The sequence below is a fragment of the Dromiciops gliroides genome, chromosome 1, assembly GCF_019393635.1.
Source record: "Dromiciops gliroides isolate mDroGli1 chromosome 1, mDroGli1.pri, whole genome shotgun sequence".
NCBI lineage: Eukaryota > Metazoa > Chordata > Mammalia > Microbiotheria > Microbiotheriidae > Dromiciops > Dromiciops gliroides.
The window spans coordinates 73,588,691-73,609,204 of record NC_057861.1 but is presented as its reverse complement, the minus strand read 5'-3'; the positions used below and the strand labels follow the sequence as shown (position 1 = coordinate 73,609,204).

At 46.2% G+C, this 20,514-nt stretch overlaps 1 protein-coding gene across 4 annotated transcripts in view; it reads right to left on the bottom strand.

The window, feature by feature from the left end:
- Positions 1-7,494: 7,494 nt before the first annotated feature.
- Positions 7,495-20,514, bottom strand: part of OLFM2 (olfactomedin 2) — a 61,168-nt gene continuing 48,148 nt past the window's right edge. For all 4 annotated transcript variants that reach the window (XM_043979808.1, XM_043979807.1, XM_043979810.1 and 1 more), the window contains exons 2-6: positions 16,635-16,784; positions 13,924-14,076; positions 13,461-13,680; positions 13,106-13,212; positions 7,495-8,609 (exon numbers count right to left, since the gene is read on the bottom strand). In XM_043979808.1, coding sequence (XP_043835743.1) covers positions 7,932-8,609; positions 13,106-13,212; positions 13,461-13,680; positions 13,924-14,076; positions 16,635-16,784 — 1,308 coding nt within the window. In that variant the 3' untranslated portion in view covers positions 7,495-7,931. The remainder of the gene's footprint in view (positions 8,610-13,105; positions 13,213-13,460; positions 13,681-13,923; positions 14,077-16,634; positions 16,785-20,514) is intronic.

Here is a 20,514-nt window from a genome sequence, read left to right as displayed (position 1 = left end):
TCTTGTCTTTGTCTTTTCTCTGTCCCTCTTCCTTTTTGCCTTTCCCTATTTAGAAGGCAGACCAGCAGGCATGGTTCTGGGGATGGGGAGAGGGAAGCCAGTTTTCCAACCCTTGTTCAGTTGTTGCAGTCTTATCTGACTCTCCATGACCCTATTTGGGGTTTTGTTGGAAAAGATACTGGAATGGTTTGCCATTTCCTTCTCCTGCTTATTTTGCAGATGAGGAAACTGAGGCAAACAGGGTTAAATGATTTGCCCAGGGTCACATAGCTACTATGTATCTGAGGCTAGATTTGAATTCAGGACATGAGTCTTCCTGATTCCAGGCCTGGCACTCTATCCATGGTATTACCCAACTAACTGTTCTTCCTAACACCAGAAACAGGGAAGGGTTGCCCTGGGACAGCAGCACATGGAAGTAACATTCATTTACCCTCAGCTTTCGGAGACCAGGCCAGAAACTAGAGACCCAAGAGTGGACCTTGCCAGCCCCAAAGATGGCAGCAGCCAGAACATACCTAGAGTTCCTACAGAAGTGCATGGCAGTGTTGTATGTGCCTGCATGGTCCTGAGAGGAGTTATGCTAAGAGGGAGTGGACTTTTTTGGCTCAGGCTATGTTAGCAGACAAGGCACTAAGAAAAATCCTGCAAAAGCACATAGCAAGATCAAACATGTGCTCACTCACTCCGCCTGAAAGAAGAGTCCTAGCCTTGGAGGGGAATTTAGGGCTAATTACAAGTTCAGGATTCCCAAGTTCCAGAACTCCCCGGGTTGAGTGTTTAGGCATTGGCTTTGTGTCTGGAGAGTTCCTCACTGGCATGCTTCTGGTAGAAGGAAGAGGACTACTGATGTGGCTCCTGAAGCTGAGGAATCAAAGCCACATCCTGGGCACAAGGGTGGGGAAAACAACTGAACTTCCTTTTGCTGTGAGTGCTGTTTTGATAGGGAGAGGAGGGGGCAGCTAGGTGGCGCAGTGGATAAAGCACAGGCCCTGGATTCAAGAGGACCCGAGTTCAAATTTGGCCTCAGACGCTTGACACTTACTAGCTGTGTGACCCTGGGCAAGTCACTTAACCCTCATTGCTCCGCCTCCCCCCCCAAAAGAGTGACTTGATGGGGAGAGGATTGCTTGTTCACAAGTTCCCAAAGTTTGTTTTCCTTCTGGGGAAAGTTTAAACCGTGTGGAGGAGCCATGGATCTTTTGGAAGAAGGGAAAGAGGAAGAACTGAAGACCGTGTAGAACCTTATGGGAAAGGGGGATTCGCTGGGATGTCAAAGGACTGTTTGATATGATAGCAGTCGCTAGTTCTATGAGCAACCTTGATAGACTTTTCTTCCTGTTTATGGAGTCAGGAAGACCCGAGTTAATATCTAACTTCAGACATTTACTGGTTATGTGACCCTGGGTAGGTCATTGAACTTCTGTCTGCCTCATTTTCCTCATTTGCAAAATGGGAATAACAATAGTACCTCCCTCTCATGGTTGTTGTGAAGATAAAATGAGATCATATTTGTAAAGCATTTTACAAACCTGAAAGCACCATATATATATATGCTAGTAGTAGTAGTAGTAGTAGTAGTAGTAGTAGTAGTAGTAATCATCTGTGAGCCCTTTGCATTTTCTACATTTATTTATTTATTTTTTTGGTGAGGCAATTGGGGTTAAGTGACTTGCCCAGGGTCACACAGCTAGTAAGTGTCAAGGGTCTGAGGTCAGATTTGAACTCAGGTCCTCCTGAATCCAGGGCTGGTGCTCTATCCACTGCACCACCTAGCTGTCCCTTCTGCATTCATTTGTGAGGCAAAATAAAGACTGTCCTATAATCAATTTGCATGTGCTACACTGAATACTTGTTCAGGAACTGGGATCTTCCTGACCCCAGGCCTGGCACTCTATTCACAGTGCCCCAGAGTTTCAAGAGTACTCAGTAGTCTAATAGTATTAGGAGGGAATTGCTTTGTATACCTTTAAGTGTTCTGTATGTGTATGTTTTATAGAGAGAGCAAAGGATAACCAATGGATAGTGGGTGTGCTCCATGATATTCATACAATGTCCAGAACCAGAACAGGGAGGGGTCTATGAACTTAAAAAAATATTTTGATAGCTGTAGTTTAAAATGATTCTGTTTTTTTTTAATCCTATGTATTTTATTTTATGTATTTAAGAGCATGGTGGTACAGTGGATAGAGCCCCAGGCCTGCAGTCAGGAAGACTCATCTTCCTGAATTAAAATCTGGCCTCAGGTACTTCCTAGTTGGGTGACCCTGGGCAAGTCCCTTAACCCTGTTTGCCTCAGTTTCCTCATCTGTAAAATGAGCTGAAGAGGGGCAACTAGGTGGCGCAGTGGTTAAAGCACTGGCCCTGGAGTCAGGAGGACCTGAGTTCAAATCTGGCCTCAGACACTTAACACTTACTAGCTATGTGACCCTGGGCAAGTCACTTAATCCCAATTGCCTCACTAAAAAAAAAAAAATGAGCTGGAGAAGGAAATGGCAAAACCACTCCAGTATCTTTGCCAAGAAAACCCCATCTGGGGTCACGAAGGGGCAAACATGACTAAAATAATGACTGAACACAGGAAAGGGTGTGTCATTCTCCTTTCCTTTGGCTCTACTCATTAACTATAAGACTTCCCCTCCCCCCCAAAAAAAATCAATCCATCAATCAACATTTTTAAAGTACCTACTAGATGCCAGGCACTGTGTTAAAGCACTAGGAATATAAAAGGAGGCAAAAGATAGTCTGTCCTCAAGGAGCTCACAATCTAATGGGGGAAGACAACAGGCAAACAAATTTATGCTATGAAAGCTATCTATAGGATAAATAGGAAATAATAGAGCGAAGGCACTCGAATTTTTTTTTTTGTGTGTGTGTGGGGCAATGAGGGTTAAGTTACTTGCCCAGGGTCACAGAGCTAGTAAGTGTTAAGTGTCTGAGGCTGGATTTGAACTCAGGTCCTCCCGAATCTAGGGTGGGTGTTTTATCCACTGCACCACCTAGCTGCCCCTGGCACTAGAATTAAGAGGGGTTAGGAAAGGCTTTCTGTAAACAATGGGATTTTAGTTGTGACTTAGGTGGAAATAAGGAGGGAGAGCATTCCAGGCATGGGAGACAGCTAAGGAAAATGCACAGAGCAGAGAGATGAAATTTCTTATTTTTGGGAAAGGCAGGAAGTCCATGTCACTGGGTCAAAGAGTACATGGGGGCAAATAAGGTGTGTAAAAAGACTAGAAAGAGAGTAGGGGACTAGATTACAAAGGGCTTTGAATATTAAACAGAACATTTTGTATTTGATCCGGGAATCGATAGGAAGCCACTGAAATTTATCAAGGAGGAGAGTGACATGGTCAGACCTGTGATTTAGGAAAACCACTTTGGTGACCAAGTGGAAGATGGATTGAAGTGGAGAGAGACTTGAGGTAGACAAACCCACCAGCAGGCCATTGTGATAATTTAGGCATGAGTTGATGTGGGCCTGCACCAGGCGGGTAGCAGTGTCAGAGGAGAGAAGGGAGATATATAGGAGAGATGTTGTAGAGGTGAAGTCAGTAGGCCTTGGCAACAGCTTAGATATGGGGAGGGGCTATGTGAGGGAGAGTGAGGCATTGAGGATGACTCCTAGGTTGAGAAACTAACAGGTTGGAAACATGGTGTTACTCTCTTCAGTAATAGGGAAGGTAGGAGGGGAGGAGCACGTAGGGGGAAAGATCATGAATTCTGTTTTGGATATGTTTAGTCTACGATGTCTACTGGACACCCTGTTTATTCCTCTTTATATGTTGTCTTCCCTTATTAGGATGCAAACTCTATGAGCTAAGAGATTGCTTTTAATTGTATATTTATATCCCCAGGACTTACTTAGTACATTCCTTGGCACTTGGTAAGTCAATCAATAAACACTTATTAAGCACCTTCTATGTGCCAGTGCTGGGGAATACAAAATAAGACAAATGACCCTCAAGGAGCTCACAATCCAATTGTGCTTAATAAATCTAGGTGCTTAATAAACACTTTTAAAATTCATCCATTCAGGTATCATCATCACCACCATCATCATTGCTATTATTTTTTGTGGGGCAATGAGGGTTAAGTGACTTGCCCAGGGTCACACAGCTAGTAAGTGCCAAATGTCTGAGGCTAGATTTGAACTCAGGCCCTCCTGAATCCAGGGCTGGTGCTTTATCCACTGTGCCACCTAACTGCCCCCTCATTCAAGTATTATTACTAAAAATAACAATAACAAGAATTGGAAACAATTGAAATCTTCTCAGAGCACAGTTACAGCCCTTTTTTTAGGGATGTATTTGGACCTGATTCATAAATATCTGCCTGTTGAGGGAAGGTGGGAAGACAGACATCCTCTCAGAACATCCTCAATAAGTGGTCTTCCAGTTTCCACTAAGGTAACTTGTTATCTTAAATTTTTTTGTTTAAATTTTTAAAAACTTTCAAAAATTAAAAAAATTATCCTAAGTTTTAAATGAGTTTATTGGGAAGGAACATTTATTATTCATATATTCCATTTCAAAATACTACTGCTGTCTCAGTGCTCATGGAGATCTTGGAGCAGAAAGAGGATTCATCATCAGAAACATTAATTAGAATTGGAGAGCCTGGGGTTCCCCTCTCTGAAAAGCCAACCAGCTCAGTTCCCAGCTTGAGCCTCTCCGTGTTCCTGCTACCCTTGGTAATTCATAGAGTACACTGGTGGGGGGGATGGGGGAGTTGGCAGTGGATGATCTGGGAAAGGGGGAGCTAAATCCTGGACCTCTAAATTCTGGTCTGACTCAGGGCCTTCAAGGCTTCAGAGTAAGGAGGCTCAGGTGGGCTGGAGTGAAGAGTCCAAAGCAGTGCCAAGATAGGGTTGAAAATCAAGATCCCATAACCCCTGGGGCAAACCCATGACCTGACAAACTTAGTATACCTTGTGTTTCAAGAGTTCAACCTACTCCCTGAGGACAATATAGTACAGGGGAATAGATACACCCATACAGGGAAAGCCACTTAGGGAAGCAGACTTCCCCGGACTGCAGCGCTAAGTCACAGAGAGGTCCCATTTGGTTTTCATGCTTGCTCGATTGTCAATGCAATCAACTCGGCAGTACAAGAACCAGTTTAGAAGTATCAGTCCCCAAACCTGGGCTGTCTCTGCTTTTATGAGCTTCCTCTGAGTACAGAGGCTAAGAGACTCTGGTGTTCTTGTGGCCACTCGCAATAGCTTCTGCCTTCCTGGCTCTCAAATTACATGCCCTTCCTTTATGACTGTGATCACGTTGCAGGGCCTTTGGGGGGTGGAGAAGAGCTGGGAGAACCAAGGGGTCTGGCCACCTGCTAGGACATTCAACCCTTTTCAGAGTTGGAAAGTACCCGGAAGCCATCTAGTTCAATCCATACCTGAGAAAGAATCTGCTTCACATTCCATCCAGCTCTCTACCTTGGGTATACTGTCATCTGTCGTGACATGGGGCAACTCCCTTCTCCCTTGGGTAGTTTTGGTGTTCAGAAGGGCCAGAACCTCTCACGTGAGGGTTTGCCGAGCCCTTTTCAGGGCTGCTCATCCAGCCTTGGTGGTCACCTGATTCACCCAGCTCTCACCTCTGGCTACAAGTAGCTGCAGCATGTGAAGCAGCTACACTCCATTAAACCTTCTCAACACTCCATTAAACCTTCTCAGCACCCCAGCTAAACTAGGTTGAAGGTAACCAAGGGGTCTCAAACCTTTCAGTGAGTTAGGGGTGTCTATCCCAAGCATGTGAAGACTTTCCCAGCAGAATGGGTAGATGAGAACAATTTCTTCAATTGGCTACGAAAGCAGCCAAAACCAGTGCTGTGGAGCGCTTAGCGCTTGGTCAGACATGGAAGACACCAAGGTTATCCGCTGCATCCCTGGCCATCAACAGCCATCTTGACTTTTGTCCTGCCACTGGTCTTCAGAGACTCAGGGAGTGAGACTGATGACTTTGTGCAACTCTGCCTCACATAAATTCAATTCACACTCATGTCAAGACATCACCTAGTTGCGCTGTCATTGGTTCTCTTAGAAAACAAAGGACAAACAATACCTTCCTTCTTTCCACCTCTTGCTCAGGGCTCAGTAATCAAATTAATATTACTAAATTAATAGTATTTCTGGAAAGGCTGTGTCAATTGACTGCCCTGTGGATTAAGTCACCTCACAATCCCTGAATCTTCAGATACTCTCTTCCCTAGATAATACTTTCACAGGTATGTGTTATCTCCTCCTAATAAAAGGTAAATTCCTTGAGGGCAGGGATCATCCTTCGCATCTGCCTGGCAGAGTTTAATAAAATTCCTCCCTCCTTCCCTTCCTTCCTTTCCTTCCTTCTTTTCCTCCTTCCCTCCCTCTCTCCCTTCTTGGCAAGTGGTCATCATGTCTTTATCTGAAGATCTCCAGTGGAAGAAACTCTTAGACAACTTCTTTTCATTCAGTCTTTTCATACTCCCAATGACTGGCCTTTCTTTGCTAGTGGCACCTGAATCCTGACTCCTGCCTATCTCCCCTCACACATCCAAATAGCCTTTGAATTTTGTTGATTTTACCCTACAAGGTCTTCTTTCAGTTGTCCCCTTCTCTTCGCTCTGTTCCAGAATTTCCCCTCACTGCAGACAGGATGAAGTCCAGACTCCTCAGCCCTTCGCGTCTGTCCCCAATATCCTTTGCCAGTCTCATTTCCCCCTGCTCCTCTTCCACTCCATCTGAGAAACCTCACAATGAGGCACGGAAAGGAGTGTGTGAATGTGGGTGTCTCTCTGACCCAATCCTTGGGTGGTGGTGGTTGTTGGGGTTTTGGGGGCCACCCTTTCGTTTCTTTTTTCTCTTTGTGATGAGGAAGGTAGTATCTATTTCTCTCCAAATACACAGTCCCCTCTGTCCCATGATAAAGCCTTCCCCCCCAGAAAGTTCATACTTTGAACTTTTAGACTACAGACTTCTGGGGGCAGTGAGAACCTGAGCAGGCCTGTGGTGAGAGGGCTAGTGAGGGTCAGTGTGGACAGCACAGGCAGAGAGGTCTCATGGTCAGTGTGAGCCATGATGGGGTTTCAGGAATGTTTCAATGGATCTCATTTTCCCTTTAGCTTAGATCTGTGGACATACAGTTTCCAGACAGTGGCTTTCTTCACTTGCAGGAAGTATCACACAGGGGACACAAAAGTTTCCATGCGTTTGGCTGTGTTCAGTGGGAGGTATGGGAAGTTCCCCTCCCTTCCTTCTGTTAGATGCAAACACGATAAAGAATCAGCCCAACAGCCCTGAGCTCCAGGGTGGGTCTAGGCTAGTTCTGGTGCACAGATCCTATCCATCCATCTGTCCCCCAACCCTAGCCCAGCCTTGTGTAATTCCCCACCCCACCCCAATCGTGGTAGGGAATGGAGAGCAAAGTCACCTCCCAGGAACAGGCTCTGCACTCCATTCTTCTATAAGAAGATTCAGGCAGACCCCTCACATGGACACAAAAAGCTTCAAACCCAGAAAATGTCAAAGTTCCTGTTTATTGAGCCAGAAAGAAAAGCAATAAATAAAAAAAGAAGTCGATTCATGCAGTCAATTCCTAGGCAGATTCCCTAGGCAGGATGGGACAGGGGATGGTGGGGAGATGGAGACAGAGACAGAGAGAGACAGAGGCCCTAATCTATATCTAAATCCATAGATCCTTGCATAGATATAGAGAGAGCAAGAGAGGCACCCAGAATTACCAAGAAAGAAACAGAGACAGCGCTATAGAGAGACAGGGAGAGACACAGACATTTAGAAAGAGATTGAAAGAGAAACAGGCAGACCAAAAGAGAGACTGAAATAGAGACACAGAGATAGACAGATTGAGAGAAAAAGAGAGACAGATCAAAATAGGAAGACAGCGACAGAGAGAGGCTCCCCTCCCCCTACAGGCACCCCCCTAGGCTGGGTCCTAGGGGCCTCCAGCTGTGCTGATGACATGGAAGAGAGTGACATTATAGAGCACTTGGTGGCCATTGTTCCAGGTGTAGAGGGCACGTTCACGAGGGTTATAGTCCAGCATGGAGATGTGGGAGTACTGGTTGTGGAAGGGTACGTCCGTGTACTCATAGCTTGATGTGTTGGTGAAGTAAGCGAAGTAGACCTTGGCCCCAGCCAGGTGTGAGTTGGTCACATAGAGAACGCCACAGATCATGAAGGCCTCACCTGCACTGCGCTTGGGGTAACCTGTGTCCCATGACCGCATGACCTCGAGGGTGTGGGGGTCCAGCCGGCTCACCACGATGTTGCCCGCATTCTGGTTGGTGGTGTAGACAGCCCACAGGCCACTCTCATCCACCATGAGGTCCATGTCAGAGAAGCCACCCCAGGAGTAGGGGAAGGTATTGTTGTAGCCAGCCCCAGGCAGACTGCGCTGGACCAGCACTGAGCGTGACCGGAAATGATATTTCACCACCACGTTGCTCTGGTACTTGTTGTAGAAGAGTGAGCCATTGTAGACCACATGGCCTGTGCCTGCCCATGGCTGTGGCAATAGATGCTGAATGAAGTTCTGCCCCTTCACAAAGTCACCCAAAGTGCGGAATTCAAGCACCCGCCGTCCCTTGTAGTAGCCATCCATGTACCATACCTGGAGGGGTAACCACTGGTCAACTGGAGTCACTGAGGTATCCACTGCCCCTCCCCCTGCCCCCAAACACTGGTCATAGGGAAGGCCTCAGGTAAACCAGCAAGCCTTGTCACCCAAGACACTAATTACTGGGGGAGGCCATTGATGACCAGGAAGCAAGGTTTGCTTGAGGTAAAGTCATTTGGATGGGACCACTGGTCACTATCTGAGTGGCCACTGGTAACCATCAAGCACTGCTTGCCCAGAGGTCAAGTGGTTACCTGGAATCTATCAGACCCTGGAGAGGCCAGTAGTTACTAAAAGGGTTATTGTATAGTTATTGGGCAAACCTAAGAACTACAGTTTGTCTTCCTCTTAGCATTCTCATTATCCCTGCTGTAACTAACCACGGTCTTGGTTTGGCCCATCCCAGTTGCAGGGCATACCTCATATCTTTGTTTGTTTGTTTGTTTTGGTGGGGCAATGAGGGTTAAGTGACTTGCCCAGGGTCACACAGCTAGTAAGTGTTAAGTGTCTGAGGCCAGATTTGAACTCAGGTACTCTTGAATCCAGGGCCGGTGCTTTAACCACTTCACCACCTAGCTGCCCCCATACCTCATATCTTTAAGGAAGTCTTTCCTCATCACAACCACCTGATTCCTTTGGCCATCTTTCTATTTGTTTATTTCTGCAGGTAAAAGCAAGAGTGGCCCTTCTGGTTGGTGGGGAAGTGCTATCTTTTATCACTGTTTCAGTCCTTGGAAACTTTAGAACTATGTAAAGGATTCAATTCAACAAATATTTCTAAGACTTTAGTGTGAATAAGGTCCTATGTTCAGCCCTGGGAATAATAGGACAGATTTGACCCAGATTCTCCTCTCAAGGAACTTAAAATCTAATGGCAGAGGGGGAAGACAAGTACACAGATAACTAGGTTAGAAGGGGAATGTGAAAAGCTGGGGGAAAGGAGAGAATCCTGGTCAAGAGAGAGGAGATGGAAATCTGAGGTCTTGGTAATAGGTTGAATGTGAGGAATGAAGGAAAGGGAAGAATCCAAGATGACTCAGACAATTCTGAAAGACTCATGATGAAAAATCCTCTCTATCTGAATGCAGATGGAAGCATAGGATTTTCACTTGGTTTTTGTTTTTTCTTTCGTATGGTTTTTCCCTTTTGTTCTGAGTCTTCTTTTACAACGTAACTAATGTGGAAATATGTTTAACATGATTGCTTGCTGTCTTGGGGAGGAGGAAAAGAAAGGAGAAAGGGAGAAAAATTTGGAATTCAAAATCTTACAAAAATGAATGTTGAAAACTATCTTTACATTTAACTGGGGAAACAATAAAATACTAGTAAGTGGAGAAAAAAGATGACTCAAAGGTTTGCAGGCCAATGGATGGTGCCATCAACAGGATGATGGTGCCATCAACAGAGATAGATAAAATAAAATAGGGGAAGATGATGAGGACAGTGGGATCACTTGCAGCCAGGAGTAGGGAACAACCAAGAAGACTTCTTGGAGGAGGTGGCATGTGTACCTGGATTTCCTTCAACAGGGGTAAATGGTATGGGTATGGGTGGGAGAGTCCATTCCAGGCATATGGGCTGCTGTTAACAAATACAGAGAGATGGGAGAGGGCAGGACAAGAATGGGGGACAGATTGACCCAGCAATACCACTTTTGGGTCTTTTTCCCAAAGAGATCATGGAAGGGGGAAAGGGACCCACATGTACAAAAATATTTATAGCTGCTCTTTACGTGGTAGCAAGGAATTGGAAGTTGAGGGGGTCCCCATCAATTGGGGAATGGCTGGACAAGTTGTGGTATATGAATACAATGGAATACTATTGTGCTGTAAGAAATGATGAGCAGGAAGAGTTCAGAGAAACCTGGAGGGTCTTACGTGAGCTGATGATGAGTGAGATGAGCAGAACCAGAAGAACACTGTACACAGTATCATCAACATTGAGTGTTGACCTACTGTGATGGACTATATTCTTCTCACCAATGCAATGGCACAGAAGAGTTCCAGGGATGATAGAAGAGGATCTCCAAATCCAAGAAAAAAAAAAAGAACTGTGGAGTATAGATGCTGATTGAACCATACTATTTCTTTTGCTTTGGGTGTTGTTGGTTTTTTTTCTATTTTGAGGTTTTGCATCACTGCTCTGATTTTTCTCTTATAACAGGATTAATGCAGAAATAGGATTAATGTTATTATGTGTATATATATGTGTGTGTATAGATATATATCTATATCTATAGGTATATGTATACAGATATATAGATATAACCTATATCAGATTACCTGCTGTCTAGGGGAGGGAGGGGAGGGAGAAAAATCTGAAATTGTAAAGCTTGTATAAACAAAAGTTGAGAACTATCTTTACATGTAACGGAAAAAATAAAATACCTTATATGTAAAAAAAAAAAAGAATGGGGGACAGAGAGTAGTCCAGTTTTGATGTATCACAGAGTACAGGGGGGCAGTGTGAAATGAAGATGGAAAAATAGGCTGGAGCTAGATACTGGAGGACTTGGAGTTATACTTTATTTGGTATATAACTGGGAGGCACCAAAGGTTTTTTAGTAGAGAAATGACATTCATGACTGTGTGTTGTTAGCAAGATTACTCAGGCAGCATATGGCAGGTGAAGAGGGAAAGGATACTTGGAGAAAGACTGGACATAAGAAAGACAATGAAGAAATTATGACAATAGTCTTAGCAAGAAGGGATAAAGACCTAAACTAGAGTTATAGCAGCAGGAGTGGTAAGAAATAACCAGATGAGAGGATTGAGATGGATAAAAGCATTAGCACCCAGAAGGAGTCTCAGAGGTCATCTAGCTTCTGAAACTTTTCTCACTTATGACCCCTTTTCAACTGACAATTTCATACTTGGGTCTGGGTATAGAGGTATATAAAATATAACCTTTATATATATAAAACCTTTGCCAATCTTTTCACAATCCCCACACTCAGTCATGTGACCCTATGTGGCGTTACAAACCACAGTTTAAGAAGCTAGGATCTAGACCAGTTTTATGGAAGGAAAAATTTAGGCCCAGGGAGATTGAGTAACTTGTCCATTATCTTACAAGTAGTATAGACCAGAGGTAGGGTTTGAACCCACATCCTTTGACTCCAGAGCAGCACGTCACTCTTTTCCCCAAACAACACTGAATCAATAGAATCTGATGACAGATCGAATGTGGGGCAGAGAGACAAGGTGGAGGGGGGAGCCCTGAGAGGTGAGGAAAATGGAAAATTCATAGGTGACTATTGTTTCAAGCCTAGGTGACTAAGCATGGTCATGCCATTAACAGAGAATGAGAAGTTAAGAAGAAAGGAAGAGGATGAGCTCGCTTTTGGACATATTGAATTTGAAGGGTCAGAGGAACATGGAGATGTAGACATTCAGCAGACAGCTGGAAAAATTGGACTATACCTTGGACACAACTTTGGAAGTGATGACAATGGAGGTGATCATTGAAGCCATGGCCATGGGTACTATAGCATTATAGAACTCAGAGTGGTGGGGACCTCAGGGTCCATCCAGTCCAGGAATTCTTCACTTTTTTTTGTCATAGAGACCTTTGATAGTCAGTCTGGTGGAGCCCATAAACCCCTTCTGAGAACCATGTTTTTAAACACATAAAATAAAATACACAGGATTATATGTAAAGTCAACTATACTGAAAAGCTAATTTTCAAAAAATAAGTTTGTGGACCCCAGCTTGAAAAATGAAATCCAATCCCCTTGTTTTTCAGTTGAGAAAACTGAGGACTGGCCAGGTTAAATGACTGACTTGCCCCAGATCACAGTCAGTAAGTGGCAGAACTAGAGTAGGTGAGATCACTAAGGGAAAGAATGGAGAGGGAGGAGGGAAAAGGGCCAAGGACAGTCTTGGGGAAACCTATATTTAAGAGATGGGAGGAGGATGAGGAGACAGAGAGGGAAGCAGAGAAATAGGAAGAGAACAGAGAGACATAGAAAGCAGTGGCAGGGAAACCAGAAGAGGTGAGATCATCAGGCAGAAGGGGCGGTCAGCAGTGTCAAACGCTGCAAGGAGGTCAAGACGGAGGAGGACGCTAAGAAGAGCCCATGGGAGTTGGTGATTAAGAGGTGACTGATGGTGCTGGAGAGATTTGCTACATAGGAGAGTGGAGACAGCAGAAGCCAGCTTGCAGGAGATTGAAGAGAGAGCATGTGGTTCTGAGGACTGCCTCAGGGGCACCTAAGTCAATTATAAAAGAGAACTAGGGAAAGAGGGGGTGGGGGATGATAGGCAGAGGTGGGGAGAGGTAACAGGAATCTCCAAGGACAGGATTATATCTTCCCCTTCAAATCAAATCAGTCTCCCTCAGAAGGGAGGCCATTTATTTCCTCCTCTCCCCTAGACCAGAGAATTCATAGGCAACATCTGTCACTCATCTGGGACTCCCCAATTCTGGGCTGTCTCCATTTAGCATTGGGGGCTTTCCAAGGCAGATTGGGTCAGGAAACAGGACTCACACGACTGTCTGCACTGGGGGCCATGGTGTCTGTCATCCAGGATCCAAAACGGGAGCCCATGGCGCGGATGGTGATGGGGTTACTGACTCCAGTGAGCTTGCCACAGCCTGGAGGGAGGGGAAGAAGGTGTGAGGAATGGAGGGAATGGGAGAGTCTATTATGGGACATGTTTGGGAGGGAAGGGTGATGTTCTGGAGATCAGGATGGAGCTACAGTTGCGGGGCTGGAAGAAAGGGACTGGATCAGGTCAGGGTGCACCAACAACAGTGTGGAGCTGGAGGTACGGAGTGGGGTCAGCTTCTTCAGCATGGAGCTAGTGGAGGGGCAGGGCTGAAGGTTTGGGGTTGAGACGTACCCAGCTTCTGTGCACAGGCATGGAGCCGGGCCTCAAGCACTAGCACGCGTTGCTGCAGTTCCTCATAGTCAAAGGCACCCATCTCCTCCTGGATGGCTGCCAGGCTTGCTGATAGGTTCCTCACCTCCTCTCTCAAGCGCACAATCGTCCTTGTATCTGCCTTGTACTGCTCCAATACTGAGCTCAGGGGTAGTAGCTCCGTCATCCTGTCCTTCAGCTCCTATTGAGTGAGCCCTGTCATCTGACCCCCCCATGCCAATCCAACCTCTCCCCCAACCCAGTCCCTTCGCTTCTTTTTGTATCCACAGCACTCAGTGCCGACACATAGTAGGCACTTAATGTTTATTGATTCATTGATTGACCCAGAGATGACCCCTTATCAACCTTTGACCTCAAACTGAACCATGCCATGCTGCCAGCCCCATCCCCAACTCCCTGCCTTTGGGACCCTGGGGACTCCCACCTGGAAATTCTTGGCAGACAAGCTTCGGGCCCCATCAGCTGCCCGGAGCCTTGAGTCCAAGCTTCTCATGAGGGACTCTGTATTCCTTACATACTGTAGGTCACGAAATGTCCGTAGCTCAAGGACTTCCATGGACTGGGAGACATTTTGGACCTGGGGAGAGGAACAGGTAGAGAGACTGACACCCACCCCCAAGGTAAGCTCACTGCCCCCTGCTTGGTCTATTAAACCACCAATTTTTTCCAGCCACCTAACCCCAGCCAGACCAGAAGTGCCCCAAATGGAGAGTGCTTCTCTTTTATTCCTGACTCCTCTCCCCAGGGCTTGGACATCTCTAAGACAGCAAGAGCTTCCCCTTGACAATGACTTTGCTGACTCCTCTCCCTGGGCCCAGCCCATTCCTGCTGACCACCCCCTCCCTAGAATCAGGATGTCCCTGCCTGAGGTACCTAGTGACTTCCTCTGACCTCTTTTTGGAGCTCCAGGCTGTTTCAGAGATACCCCACACCTCCCTTTGGAGCGAGGCAGCAGGAAATCATGGATGGCTGGGCTTGAAGTCAGGAAGGCCTGGGCTTGAGTTCAAGCCTCTGATCCTGATTAACGTTGTAATCATGGACAAGTCATTCACCTTCCTAAGCCTCAGCTTTCTCATCTATCAAATGACTACAAGTAATACTTTTATTATTTCATAGTAATTGGTGGGAGTCTCAAATGGGAAAATATATGTAAAGTGCTTTGACAGGTGATATAGAGCTCAATTATTATTTATCTGACCACCCAACCTGCTGATTCTTCTCCCCAGGACCTCAACACACTCAAGGCAGTTGGAGTCTCCATATCTTTCTTTTCCCAGAGCTCAGGAAACCCTCAAGTATGGCTTTTTGACTACTGACACCTCTCCCTGGGGCAAAGATGTCCCAGGTGGGAGACACTGGGACCATTGAACTTTAAGAAAACCACAGGAGATGCTTCCAGGGAGACCCTGGTGCTGACAGTGTGCCGTAGAGGGTCATGGATGCAGCAGACTCCCCTTCTTTCCAAAGGACCCAATCTGCCTGCCTGAACCCTCCCCCTCCTGCTGGGGCCAGCTCGAATCCCCTTCTACTCCAGGAAGCCTTTCCTACTGCTCTAGGCCCCACCCCTACCCCTCCTCTCAGCTCCTAAGACACAGGATTAACACCCCCCCTCTCCCCCCCCATTTTTTTTTTTTTTTTGGTGAGGCAATTGGGGTTAAGTGACTTGCCCAGGATCACACAGCTAGTGTTACGTGTCTGAGTCTGGATTTGAACTCAGGTCCTCCTGACTCCAGGGCTGGTACTCTATCCACTGTGCCACCTAGCTGCCCTCTAAACTCCCTTTTAATTCAACCTCATTTCTTTTTTTGTTGTTGTTGGTTTTTTTTTGCAGGGCAATGGGGGTTAAGTGACTTGCCCAGGGTCACACAGCCAGTAAGTGTCAAGTGTCTGAGGCCGGATTTGAACTCAGGAACTCCTGAATCCAGGGCCAGTGCTTTATCCACTGCACCACCTAGCCGCCCCCAACCTCATTTCTTCTTTCTTTTTTTTTTTTGCGGGGCAATGAGGATTAAGTGACTTGCTCAGGGTTACACAGCTAGTAACTGTCAAGTGTTTGTGGTCAGATTTGAACTCAGGTCCTCCTGAATCCAGGGCTGGTGCTTTATCCACTGCACCACCTAGCTGCCCCCATTACTTTTCTAAATAAGGAAATAGAGATTGGAGAGACTTGAAAGAACTTGCCCCAAATCACATGGCTATTCAGAGCTAGAGCTTGGCCTTGGGGTGAGGTCTTCTGCTTCCCAGGCCAGTGTTCTTTCCATGATACCACACTGATCTCCTGTAGGCAGAGATCTTTGCTCTTGTCTCACTGGGCAGGGACTCAGTCATCGTGATCATAGACCCAGAGTTGGATTTATGGCCAAAGGACATGTAGTCCAGCTCCTTCATTTCACTGATGAAGAAACCAGGGCTTAGAGAGCTTAAGTGACTTGCCTCAGGTCATACAGGAAATAAGTATCAAAGGTGGGATTTGAACCCAGGACCTCTGCTGTAGAAGCAGTGTTTTTTTCTACTGAGCCAACAATGACAGACTGACAGAGTGGAGCCAGAGAACTCGGGCTTGAGAGCCTGGGTGGGTATGATTCTGTCTTGAGGGCCCTGAACACTCTCTCTGGGAGTCTTCATCCTCAGCCTTAGGAGACTGAGTGAGCCTCAGTTTCTCTATCTGCAAGATCAGAAGGCTGGATTACCTGATCTCTAAAGTTCCTTTCTGCCCCTAAAGTTTGTTAAGTCTATGAATCATGGAGTCAGGGCCCAATGGGGGCAATGAGATCTCTCAGGATTTAAGAGATTAAATATAGATCGGACAGGGGGCAGCTAGGTGGTGCAGTGGATAAAGTACCGGCCCTGGATTCAGGAGTACCTGAGTTCAAATCCAGCTTCAGACACTTGACACTTACTAGCTGTGTGACCCTGGGCAAGTCACTTAACCCCCATTGCCCCCCCCACACACAAAAATATATAGAGATCGGACAAAGCTGGGTTCCTCAGCCTGATGAGTTGAGGGGCCATGAGGGCTTATTGAGGAGACCTTGGGGCTGGGTACGTGTGTAGGGGAAAGGCAAAGGTTCTAAGAAGACAGATTGGTCCAGTTGGAGTCTCTTCTCTTCTGCCCTCCCCACCCTTTCCATGTACCTTCTCCATGAGCTGCCTCAGCTCCCTACTCCGGCCATCACGGGAACAGCTGTTCTGTGCAGGGATGACCGCTGTGCACACACACTTCCCGTCTGGAGCCTGGGCCGAGGTGTAGAGCTGCCAGCCATCCTCGGGACTCTGGAAGAGCGTCTGCAGAGGAAGAGGGATACTTAGGAGACAGAGAAGCCCCCCTTTGCTGCAGAGAGAAAAGAGGGAGGCAGAATACACTATTGGGGCCATCCAGAGCCCTGAAACTCAGGCCTCCATGTCTGTCTTGCCAACCAATTCCTGGTCCCCATTTCTGCATGAATCCAGCTGAAGACGTCCCCCTTGTTCAGCCTTCTCCAGGCATCAGAGATGGACCTGCAGTCAGACTGGCTTCTGTTGTTAAGTTCTCCACCACTGGGTATTCTGTGTTCTCTGAGTGCTGGGCCTTTCTTGCTATGAGCAGGGAAGAACCAACCCGTGGGGCTGAGAAGATGAGGGTGCCTATCCCTCTCTCCTTGGCCCTCCAACTTGATCAATTTATCTTCTTAGAACCTTCTTTGCCTCTCCCCTACACAACACACACACATATACATACACATACCCAGCCCCAAGGACTCCTTTCAGAAAGGGATGTGTGTGTGTGTGTGTGTGTGTGTGTGAGAGAGAGAGAGAGAGAGAGAGAGAGAGAGACAGAGAGACAGAGAGACAGAGAGAGAGAGACAGAGAGAGACAGAGACAGTCAGAGACAGAGACAGTCAGAGACAAACACAAGACTGAGAAAGACAGAGACAGAGAGAGAGACATAGAGAGAGAGAGAAATGACATCCTTGGCCAGAGTGTTCATCCAGAGAATAAAAGGATGAGACTTAACCTGGCATTCACAGCTTCTATGATACAGGTCTACTTTCTAGACTCATGGCCCCCAGTCCATAGGCCCTTTGGTTACTATATGGTCCTATCCAGAATGCCATCCAGAGTCCCTTTAAGTGTCTGGTCCAACATGTCTAAACAAGAATCCTCTCTCTAGTACTGCTCACAGACAAGTGGCATGGGAGCTTTATTTGAACATCTCCAGTCTCCTAGGAGGAGGAACCCATTACCTCCAGAGGCAGTCCCATCCTCCTTTTGGATAGCTCTCATTGTTGGGAAGTTTGTCCTTACCTCTTCAACCATTCAATATTTCACTGGAATCTCCATCTGCTTTCTCTGTATCTTGTACCCCATGCTCATCATTCTGCCCTCTGGGGCCAAGTAGAACAAATTTAATCCCGGTTTCATGTGGCAACCTTTCAAATCCTTGGACTAGCTGTCACATTCTTCCTTGGTCTACACCACGCTAAACTCTGCAGGCTCTTAGACCAATCCTCATCTGTCATAGGACCCAGGCCCTTTACCATCTTCTTCACCCCCTTCTCCAAAAGATAGCGGCTAGAATACAGCCCTCACGTGGTTATGATCAGGAAACCAGCAGAAAGACTGTTCCTGTTCTGTGCTTGTTAATGCTGTCAAAGCAGATGCTTGATGGCCAGGTCACACTGCTATCCGGTATCGAGATTTTTGGTCTCCATGACCCCTGTCTTCCTTTGTGGAAAAAGTTGGTGTCTCCTGATGCCTCCTTCACCCCATACTTGCCCAGGTGACTTTGGAAGCCTAATATAGAACTTGTTATTCATGTGATGGTTGGACTAAGGATTGAGAACATCCAGGATTCTCTCCTGCTTAAGATAATGGTGAAATTTATTTTTTCTTTTAATTTTTGTTTATTTATTTTAGTAAACATTTCTATAGCACTTTAAGGTTTGCTATGTGTTTTACGAACATTATCTCATTTGTTCCCTGAAATAAGCCAGGGAAATAGGTGCTATTATTATCCCTATTTTACAGATGAGGAAACTGAGGCAGGGGTTAAGTGACTTGCTCAGGGTCACACAACTGGAGTCTGAAGCTGGATTTAATGCAGGTCTTCCTGACTTCAGGTCCAGTGGCAGCTAGGGGATTTGGGATAGAGTGCTGGACCTCAAGAACACCTGTATTAAAATTGTGCCTCAGACATTTACTAGCTGCATGATCCTGGGCAAGATACCTAACCTCTGTCTGCTTCAGTTTCCTCACCTGTAAAAAAATGATAATAATAGCACTTACCTCCCAGGGTTGTTGTAAGGATCAAATGAAATAATATTTGTAAAGTACTTTGCACAATACTTGGTACATACTAGGTGCTATGTAAATGCTAACTGTTATTATTACCTATAGTCTCTGGCTACTTCTAAAACTTACTGTCTGTGTAACCCTGGGTGAGTCACTTTTCTGTCTGACTCAGTTTCCCCATCTGTAAAATGACAATAATAATGTCTAGCACTTTATAGGGTTGGTGAGAGGATCGAAAGACATGATGTATGTGATGAACTTTTGTAAACACTAAAGCACTCTGTTAATGTATACCGAATCTCAATTTGTCTGTTAATGTAAGTGGTCAGTAACCATATTTGATTTCAGCTTAACAGGTTTGACCCATTGGTCTAACCAGAGGATCTTCACCTCAGTTCTATGAACTTTTTTATTTAAGGTGATAGCTATATTTCAATATATTTGGTTTCCTTAGTAATCCTCTGTATTTTTTTTTCCTTGCGGGGCAATGGGGGTTAAGTGACTTGCCCAGGGTCACACAGCCAGTAAGTTTCAAGTGTCTAAGGCTGGATTTGAACTCAGGAATTCCTGAATCCAGGGCCAGTGCTTTATCTACTGCGCCACCTAGCCGCCCCCCTCTGTATTTTATTTTATGCATTTAAAAACATTCTTCTGAGAAAGAGTTCCTAGGCATGACCTGTCTTCCCAAGAGGTCTAAATTCTCTCTGATCTCTGTAGATCCAAATTCTATCTATCCTTTAAGGCCTAGTCCAAGGATTGCTTTCTTCTGGGAGCCTTCCCTGACCAATCACTGCAGATCCCACTGACTCTCCATCCTTTGAACACCATAGTCCTTAAGGTTCCCACTCCTCATCTGGCCCAGATTGTGCCCAGCCTTCTGTTCATTTAATAATTCAACAAACATTTATGGATGCTTGATGTTTGTGGGCTCCATGTTCAGTAGTGGGTAGGGAAGCAGATGGATCAGGCATGGCCCTGGCCAGGAGGGGCATCCTTTAAGTAGGAGAGAGAACACTACCACAAGGCAGAGTGGATGAGTGGGTGAGAGGGGTAGACCTAGGGAGGAAAGGATATAGGGAAAGAAAGAAACACAGATCTAGAGAAGGGATCCCACCTGTACGTACGAAAAGGGGCAGACACAGATAGACATGGAAGTACACAGAGCCACAGACATGGAGACCCAAGAGGGAAAGACACAAAGAGATGGAAACAGATGTGCAGACACAGAGGAAGAAAGAGGGAAAGGCAGAGTTGAAGACCCAAACTTATATAGCAGGAGGCAGACCCAGACATATACACCCTACAATGCATACAGACCCAGAATCACAGACAGACAGGAGCAAGCGAGGTGAGCCTCTCCATCCTCAGCCACTGCATAAGTGGGCCTGGTGGGGTCTGTTGGCCCCCAGGTATGGAGTCGAGAGAGGTCCAGGGGAACTAGAGCTATTAACTCTGAGATTCCCTGTGCCCTGGAAAGGGGCGGGGGCAGCAAGGAGAAGGGTGAGGAAAGGGAGGAAGAAGAGAAAGAGAAGAGGGAAACAATAAGGGAAAGGGAGAAAGGCAAGAAAGGGATGGAGAAATGAAGAGAGGAGGAAGAGGGGGAGGAGGGAAGAGGAGAGAGGAAGGAGATTAAGGGGGGAAGAGAAAAGGGACCCTCTCTGACTCCCAGCCTGGGTCTGTTAGCATCTTAGAACCACAGATGGCCAGAGGGGCATCCTAATTTCTGGGACTTGGGTCCTGTTGT